Source organism: Lottia gigantea (genome assembly GCF_000327385.1).
Source record: "Lottia gigantea unplaced genomic scaffold LOTGIsca_28, whole genome shotgun sequence".
NCBI classification, from domain to species: Eukaryota; Metazoa; Mollusca; class Gastropoda; family Lottiidae; genus Lottia; species Lottia gigantea.
Window position 1 is genome coordinate 2,427,701 of NW_008708898.1, and position 10,139 is coordinate 2,437,839.

Consider the following 10,139-nt stretch of genomic DNA (forward strand, 5'->3'; position numbering starts at 1 on the left):
ATTACAAAAATGTTGTATTTTTTCATAGTATCTCTTTGAAATGAAAGCTGATGACATGCATAATGGATGGTCCCTGGTACAAAGTAATAACTTGTGTTAAAGCGGTATCTTATCTAAGGTCAGGGACGCAGCAGACGAAATTTACTCCTGTTTTGAAAGGAATAAAGTAAATTTGCAGGTAGGATGGAGGTTCCAGTGGTTTTGGTTGTGCTTTTGGCATCGTTTACCAGTATACCAGTGGTTTATGAGTGTAATAAATGGAACGTGATGAAGAATTCCGTTGCTATATTGTTTATGGGACTGTTTACATTGTCAGTTGCAACTGTTCTACCAGCTCTGTATCTCAGGAAAAAATATATCAAAGTTGATCCAATTATATATGGTAAGTGGGATTTAATGATATTTTCCTTATTAAAAGTTCATTTCACATTTATTGCATTTGAAATTTAAATAAAATTGCGGCGTCTCTGACCTACTTACTTACAAAGGAAAAATATGTTATAGGTCACGGGAGCAGTCGTTGTGACAAAAATGCCCGTAAATTACAAATATTAATTAAAATATTTTAATTTGTTCTGATTATCATGTTGATTGTCTTTCCCCTTAGCCCACAATGGAAATTGCCCTTTATTTTCTTATAATCAATACAATTCATAAGAAAAATTCCATTTGTTTTACCAACATTATAAGGAATCAGTCAAGAAAATTAGTCATGTTGATGTTGTAATGATATATATATTTCAGCCTGTATACCGTTTGCATGGAGTTGTGTGGTTGATATGATAATTGGTTTAGAATATAATGGATATGTTAAGAATTTTATGGAGTTTTATTTTAAAGAAGGAGAACCATATCTATTTACTGTACATGGTTCTATTATTAGTCTCTGGGATGCCACGGCTCATTATATCATGTATTTATTAATGATATACCTCTTTTGTTCTGGGTAGGTATTACAAAAAAATTGAGAAAACAATCTAAAAGCAGCAAAAATATAGAATAGGGCTATGATTAAAGTGCCAGGCTTGATTTCATTATTGCAAGAAAAGATTACAATTTTTAAAATTTGAAATAATATTTCTTTTGGATTTCATAAATGCAATGTCTGTTAAACCAAAATCTTGTCAAGCATGACAAGCTCAGGAGCAAGAAATGTATAGCATTGGACTCCTCGAAAGAGAAGTACTATCAGATGTTTCGAAAAGGAGTAAGCATGTTCTGGTATGTATTTGTCTATGATACATTAATATTATATATCAAGCATATAAATTTACTTTTAGTCAGAGTTATAGAGAAGTTGGTTTATATTGGGTTGGATCATTATTACACAGTATGATAGTATTTCTACCTGGTAACTTAATAGGTATGTGTTTACTCTTTTATTCCAAAAACAGAACATTAACTTTTCTTACATTATTGATACATTAACATTTTACAATTACTGAATTGTAATAAAGGATCAAGGATATAAATTCTTTCAACAGAGTGTTTGTTAGTCTTCTTTGTTACACTTGACTTTAAAAACCAATCAAATGTGATGTTAATTCTTTGAAGTGGTTTTTTTCTCTCAATGGCTACATGTGCCCCTTCATGCCCCTAGTAGATGGTAGATTATGTATGTTCTGTATGATATATATATATATATAATTATATTCTACAGGTGATTACGGTGTAACATGGGCATATCTTCTCAATTTACCTTACATCATAGTACCTTTAATAGCTGCCTTTAAATTCCTTAAAGATAGACCTATGCATATCAAATCATACATGATTGTAAGTAATTTATTTATCTTTTTATCTAGTCATTTTGGAGATTTTTAATCAACCAACGCAAGACAAGACATTTGACTTAACTTTCTAAAGCGGATATAGGGTTTTTTCCCAATTCTCGTAGATGAATCTTTGTTGTTAAGATTGACTTAAGTATCTTGTGTGGCTTTAAGCCCCATGAATAAAACCTTAAAAAATAACAATTTGAAAACTTTATAAGGATAACAAAAACATACAACATGGAACAGCATTCGCGACTTTCTTATCTTAAGGGATCATTTAAGCTTTTTGTAATTTTTGTTACAGATTCCAAGTATACTTGAAAGACCAAAAGATTTATTATTTATTCTGTTTTTCCTGGCAGCCATTGTATTATCTATATTTAGAGGAATGGTTAGTTGGAGTTTTAATATATTTCATATTTTGCATTGAAAATAAACAAATCTACTAAAGTACAATGAGAAATTAACATGTGATAAAAGTATATCAAGATCAGCCAACTGCAAAATGTCATCATGTGTCCAGAAAGCATTGGTATTCTCTTTAGTTTGCCCACAAGATAATGGTTTGAAGAATTCATTTAAAAACTCATGGGTGCTTTTGTTGTCCATCTAATATTTTTCAAGGTCCTAATTTGATGTGCTATGGAATATTGATATCTATTTCAGATTGCTCTAGGTTGTCAGGCTGATACTATAGATGTATATTTAAAGAAATATGAAGCTTACATCAATGATGAAACCCAGTATCCTAAAGTACAGGTAATACAAACATATTTTTCTTCAGCTTATATGATATAGTAAAAGTATCCTTGTTTGGTTGGCTAAATTGCAAGTGGCTTTATATTTACAATCCAAGAACCAGTTTCCAGAAAGCTTGGATGATTCCCATGAGATTTTATTCAGCACCTAAAGCAACATTAATATGTTGGTTGGACTGCATCTGGTATGGCAATCTAGAAACACTAATAACAATCAGCACCTTTTGTAGCTGTGATACATCTTTTGTGTGTTATCTTTATAATGTTATGTTTTATTTGATTATAAATATGTGTATTTTATTGTATTACAGATGATTATCTACCTGTTTTATTTTGGGTTATATTATTGTTGTGCTATATTTGGATTAATAGTAAAAGATCAATGTTATATGACTGACTGGTCTATTATACATGCTGGAGCAGCTGCACAGGTAATTTAAGTTTATTTTCATTATAAAAGGTTAACTTTGAAGAAATGGAACATTTGCAATCTAATGTTAATTTGAAAGACTGGGATTTTTATATTGAACCCTTCATAGTACACTCCAACCTATAGTTACTCCATAATTTTAAATAACTTGATCTTCTTGGATATAAGTACTTTTTTTGACCAGTCTAAGGTTTCATCTAAAGTAGATTTTCATTACTGCAATAGTCCAACCATGGTTTCCAGATGTACACAACTCAACCAACCAAAACACAAGTTGAACTGTCTAAGGTAAAACAATTTTATGGAAGGGTGATATTACATCACACACTAACAGTACCAGTAGTTGTATGAAACACAATTTTAGATTTATAATTCTAATTTCAGGCACAAGTGTCCTATATATTTGGTGCCATCCACAGTAAAACACCTAAACATCTGCATCCAGCCACAAGCGGAATTCCTGCCATTTGGTTTTGGACCATTAACCTGGGTCTCTTAATCATACCACATCTATTTGTCTGGCGGTGCAAGTCAGATCCAGACATGTTTGGTAGAACTTACACTATTGAAACGGCTGATCCCGTACTGGATATAAGTGGATACAATACACTTACACATACTTCAAAGAAGAAAAAATAAGAGATTGGTTGGGTTGGGTCAGCAAGTGTATAATTTATTTTCTTATAATTGCAAAGAAACCACAATTTTTAAATTTAAGATTTTTTGCAAGAAAAATTTTATTTTCATTTATTGAGATTTGGATTTGATCATTTTGACAGAGTTCTAAATATGGCACAAGTAAGAGTATGATATTGTTATTATTGATTGGTGCCCAACAAAATTGTATTGAGATTTGGAGGGTTGTATATTGTCCATATTGTTTATCATCAAGGATCCCTTTTTTCAAAATATCATAGATTAGATGCATGTGCGTAAACACTATAAATTAACGATTTGATAGCGTCAAAAATAACATTCTTCTTCACTTAACTTGCAAGTTTAGTCATTTGAGAAACAGGATACAGGTTTATATTTCTACTTATTATTATTATTTTGATTGATCTCATCAATTTGAAATAATTTTCAATGAAATGGGCAGCTTGGTTATTTGTTTTACATGATTATTTCTCTAATGCATTATTCATCTTAAATTATACACTCAACTAAAATCTGATGGATATTTTATCATTGTTCAATTGAATGGTCATTTATCAACATTCAGGTATATAGTAAATTGACCATGTAACATATATTCTACAGGAGAAAGCAGTTTTTGTTTCTGTATGGAATATCCCATATGTTCAGAAATAATTGTTAAAAAGCACTTTTTTTCCTATGCTTGATTGAGTATATGTTTTATGTTCAATGTGCCTAGTCATTCAAAAGAATACTATTCACTATTGAAAACAACATCATAACTTAGTAATCTTACATTTGATCAGTCATAAGATGAACAAACCAGGCTTGGTATTCTCGAAACGATCTTAGTGCTAGGATGTCCTAGAATCAATGTTAGAAGATAAGAACTTAGGACATCCTAGCACTAAAATCGTTTCGAGAATACCAGGCCAGGATTATTACTTACATTTGGTGGGCATTATCCTATGCAATCTTCTGGTAATGATGCAGACGATGGTCAACTTTTATATCATTATAAAGTATATCTGTATTTGATAGCTTTTAACTTTTTAATGTCATATTTTTTTCTTGTGATCTTATCTCAATCTTTTGCAGATTTTTTTGATTTGTTACAACCATTTTCTTATAGCTCTGGGGCTTTTTCAAAACCTAGATTTTCAGACCTTCAGTCATCTAATTGATCAATCACAATTATCAATTTTATATACATAGTTTTAAACAAACATATCAATCAGACAAATGCATTACCGGTAACTGACCAAAATTTAAAATTGATATTAGTGATCTTTTAATCAGTTGACAGATACGCTGAAATCAGATATTGAAACACAAACCCAGTGGTTATATCTGGTGCATTTACAACAATTATTAGATATTATAAGTATGTGTTAAGTATACACAGTATATATGTAGATAACAATATTTATTGACTGGTTAGTAACAAGTTATTGTTACAGGTGCTTTCTATGTTGTTTATGGATATTTTTATGTATTTTTTTAATGCTGGTTTCTTTGATCCATGACATCATATCATATATTTTATCATAATATCATTCATTTTATAATTAAATATTTCATTTTTTGTCAAATTAAAGATAATTATGTATATTGTTTTGTTGATTATTTCATCATTCTATGTTATTGATCAGGGTTCAGTGAAAAACCTCAAAAGTTTACATCTAAAAAGTGGCATTTTGAAAGAAAAACAGCATTGGACACAATTTAAGGGATTGTTTTGCTCAGAGTTTTGATAAGATAATTGGTCAGAATGGCAACTCAGCTAAAAACATAAGAGATCTTGCACAATTTGGACTTTGATGATTTATCATGGCAAACCTTTATCCACTCAGGGATTCATGTGAAAACCCCTCTGTTTAGAAAATAATACAATCTACCAAACGAACCCTTAAGTAACAGTTTCAAGGAGAAGACTTGTATATGAGTTAAATATTTATTTGTAATGTTAGTAAATAGTAATGTTTTAAGTGACATTACCACAGAATTAAAATCTCTACAAATATACAATACAATCTGTAGCATAGCCTCACATTAATTCATGCACATCCATCAAAACATTGACAAGAATAGGTAGAATAAGTAGCTGACCGAAATCATTGTAGGTTAAAATAATATGGCCATACACTCAACATTGCATCAATGGTCAAACACTGAAAATATACTATTCTAAATGATGGCTCGGATGTGCATAAATTTGACATAGTGATTATTACCATTTTGACATCAAAGGCAAAGATCTTCGATAAATTGTAAAAATTATAATCTGCAATGAGTCTGAAAGCAAAAGCAGAAATAATAATGGCTGCCAATTTCTTTTAGCTGGTGATCTTGTATGGATCATTCTGTACATGGTTTCTAATACTCAAAAACAAATAACATATAAAAATTCTCAAAATACTGCTGTGTACAAACAATTGTGTAAAATATGACTTTTTCCAAATATTTAGGAGTTGGGTAAGAAATGGGGGACTGAAAAGTGACAATCTTTAGGATTGAATTCACAGGATTAAGACAGAACTTGAGAATGAAGATGTAACATACTTAAAGCAATACAAGAATACGAGTATATGTATATATTATAAAACATAAACTGATGAGTGAGCATTTAAATTATATTTTGATAAAAGCTTTTGATTATGGATTATGGCAATAAGTAATGATTTAAAAATATTTCAGGCTGCATCATGATACATTAATGTCATAAAGGGCCAAATTAATTTTGCAAAGCTTGAAGGCAGGAAGATAATATATTTGTTACAAAGTGATATAATCAGACGTAAGAGTGTATTGAGACCAGTCTCAATGAAAGCACTGGCCTAGGTCACAGAGACCAGTGTTCACAGGTAAAATGATCGAAAATTTTGCATTGACACAAATATAAATAACATAGTCTCCAAATTCTACACAGACTGTTAAACTGTTTCTTAAAAATTTGAAACATAAACCAAGATTGAAACTACTTTGTGAGATTGTAGCCAAGCCACTAGAATTGAAAACTTCGTCCTTGATTAATGGCAGTGAATGTTAAGCCAGTGAGAAAAAACGCCATGCTAAGCCTGTAATTTCCTATATTGAAAAATGACCATATTTACATGAATATATCAACAATTAAATAAACAAACTCAGTATAAATAAACACAGGATAATGATATGATTGTAAACTGATATTTAAAAAAACAACTTGCTTAGAAAATAATGACTGGGACTGGTGTTACTACAAAATTTGCAATAAAAATTGAATGATATCTCGAGAAAATAAGGCTGTCTCATTACAATAATATTACAAGCAAATTGGGGTAAATTGCTGTTTTGGTTGCTTAGGCCGCCAATATACATCAATGTTAAAATATTATGACTATCAGAGAGTTTTTTGGTACAATCAATGGACAAAACTGACAAATTTTATTAGTGCTAAAGCTGGAATTTTCAGGTTTTTTTATGGTGTTTTGTGGGAAGACCTTCCAACAATAAATATATAGAATTAGATCTTCCATTCCTTGATAATAAACAGGTGCAGATAACTCCATGCTATCTATTATCTGAGGAAATTGTTAGGCATCTCCTGTTCTAGGTCATTGAATATTCAACCAATCAAATGCTCTGTTCATAAAAAGATTTTTCTTTCCATACGTGAGGAATTCTGGGATATTCATTTTAAAATATTGATTTGTGTGTTTTGATTGATTAACATAAATTATGAGAACTTTTGATACTATTAGGCCAAAATTCTACAGAACATGAAATAAGAAAGAATCTTGTCAGATCATTGATGGCAAGTACAATAACCTACAGAACAAAACACAAAACATTAAATCAGATTTAACTATAAATAAAACAAAGCCAAATTAATCTAAAGTTTTGAAGTCCAAAAATCTTATTTTAAAGATCAACGACCAATTGTCCCTCTATAACTTAGTAAACACTGTAGTTGGTGTAGTAAGGTTGAGGCTATGGTAAGGTTGATGTTGTAGGTTGATGTTGTAGTTATAAGTGTTGTAAAGTATCCAGGGAAGTGGAATGGTTGTATAAATATCACAGGTTTTGGTCAGCCCACTTACTATCTACAGGATGTATCAATGTTATATGTTCGGCACCTTTTAAAGGTAATAAATGTTGGGTATAATAATCTATCATCTCCGGTATTGAATGAAAATCACGGCTATTCTCTCCTAATACAAACATACCATTTATTTTACATGTGATCTTAACATGGATATTCAAACTGCGACTTCTGAAATAAAATGAATTGTGTGTGTTAAAAGGCATCAGTTATATAGCAGAAATATGAAATGAAATAATCTTTTATTTGATAAGATTAGTGTGACTAAATGGTTTATGTCTACTTAACATCAATTAATACCACAATCTAGTCTAAATACCTAATTAACCAATCTTTTATTTTTAAGATATAATCCCTTATGATTATACATATAAAGTGGATCAAAAATAAACAACGTGATAACAGGGATATCATATAACCATAATGTGTGTTCCACAATAGTAGCATTTTGATTAAATTTAGCAAATTCTGTGAATAAGCATGTAATAGCCAATATCTTTGAACAAATGAAACAATCCAAAATACTAGAACGTAATATGCACCACACTAAATATAAACTTTTCTTGTTTTAACAATATTATTTACGGAGATCAGTAGGCCTACTTACTTGAGTGAGAGAGATTTTTGTCCTTTTTCAGATTCACTGTCTCTTACTAAATAACTTCCTTCTTTACACACACGTAACATTCTCTCAGCATCAATTCTCGAAATATTACCATGATACCAACTGAAACAAGCAGAGAGATGTGTTTAATTTTCTGTATTTTGTTATTTACAGTCTTTATTTTGATATCAAGTCCATTTGAGGGTAGCTAAATTCTGCCATGTATGCTTTGACTATCAAAATAACTTTATACCACACTAAATTGTCAAGTAACAATATGATGAAATGAAATATATATGAAATTGTTTTGTCCATATATAATCTATATAACTTCAATACATTGAGAGATATGGACAAGTTTAAAGACTTTGCACTAAATGTTCCTCTAAATTTCTTTCTGAACAATTTCATACAAACATGTTGGTTTAAAAGGTTAAATATCATACAAGACAATGTATTTATCCAAGAATCACTATGATTCTGTGACAAATACATCAAATGCTGTATATAAAGTTAGGATAGGACAATATAACTTACGGTTGACAGTCTACAGGAATCAAGGGATTAATCCTGACACCAACAGTACAATAACTACCAATAACATGACGACCTCGGTGAGTTGGTGAACCACCAGATGATGAACTTAAAGACTGGCTAGATTCTGAAAATATGATTAATGGTGATATGTCTAGCTCAAATTTGATCAAGCATTTGGAGGCCTCGCTTACCATCTATATACAATACTTTTATGTTAAATCCTGTGGTGTTTCTACTGGAGGGCCAGGATACCATAGAACAGTGTTTAGCCCAGATCCCATGATCTCTAGTCTACATCTAAGCAGTTAAGTAAAACGTTGATTAGGCAGTTATAATATATATGGCAATATCTAAAAGTGCAGTAACAAATTTTATTTTAAGTAGACACTCTCTGAACTGGCTTTTTTTGGCAGTTAAAACATTTTGATTGTATACTTACTGGTTGTTGAGCCACTGCTACGTTTCCTTCCCCTATGATCAACACATTCTTCACATCTTGAATCTGGGTGAAAAGCACGTCTGGTCGGACTGGATGGGGAACCAGATGAACCTACAGACAGCTGAGAACTTGTGGAATGGGCAGATAAACTTCCCCCGCTTTGTTTTCTATGACCTCTCATGTTGGCCTGTAGCTTTTCCTGCAGCTCCTTCTGTTTAGCTGTAGAATCCCACGGCTCCTGATACATACCAATTTCACTGGCAGGTGGTTTAGGCTTGGGATTGTTTTCATGACTCACAGCTCTTTGAATCCTTTGTTGAAATTGATTTAAACGCTCTGGTGTGTCCCATGCATCCTCGTACGTATTTGAAGATGAAGAAGAAGTAGAGACACTCTGTTGAGCTTTACGCAATTGTTCCTGTAATTGTTGCTGTCTTTGAGGGGAATCCCAGGCATCTTCGTAGGTATTTCCTGAAGAATTACTGGGTGATTTAATACTAATTTTGGTTTTTATTTCTGGAGAGCTTTGTTTGTCACCGAAAGAGGAAGAAGAAGTAGAAGAAGGGGAAGATAACTGTTTAACGAAACGAGGTGGTTCTTCAGTCCGTGAATGAGCACGTTGAATTTTTTTATGTAATTCCTGTTGCTTTAACTTAGAATCCCACGGCTCCTCATAAATAGAGGGATCATCCATATGTCCATTTTTAACATGCATACTTTTCACATCAGTAGCTAAACTGTAATTAGAGTTGTTAGAATCAATCACTAATTGTTTTAAATCACATCCAGTAGAATCAACTTTATCATTACAACCTAGCACATCCTCTACACTCACAGGCTTCTGTTTATCGGGCACATGATCATAGTTATCAGGGATCT

At 31.5% G+C, this 10,139-nt stretch overlaps 1 protein-coding gene across 1 annotated transcript; it reads right to left on the reverse strand.

Annotated features, from left to right (window-relative positions):
• Positions 1-5,540: 5,540 nt before the first annotated feature.
• On the reverse strand, positions 5,541-8,421 carry LOTGIDRAFT_215582 (hypothetical protein). The gene is made up of 2 exons (XM_009056614.1): positions 8,288-8,421; positions 5,541-7,851 (listed from the first exon to the last, which is right to left on the reverse strand). Exons 1-2 carry the CDS (start codon positions 8,365-8,367, stop codon positions 7,653-7,655), a joined length of 279 nt encoding a protein of 92 aa, XP_009054862.1. The 5' UTR covers positions 8,368-8,421; the 3' UTR covers positions 5,541-7,652.
• Between the last annotated feature and the right edge of the window lie 1,718 nt (positions 8,422-10,139).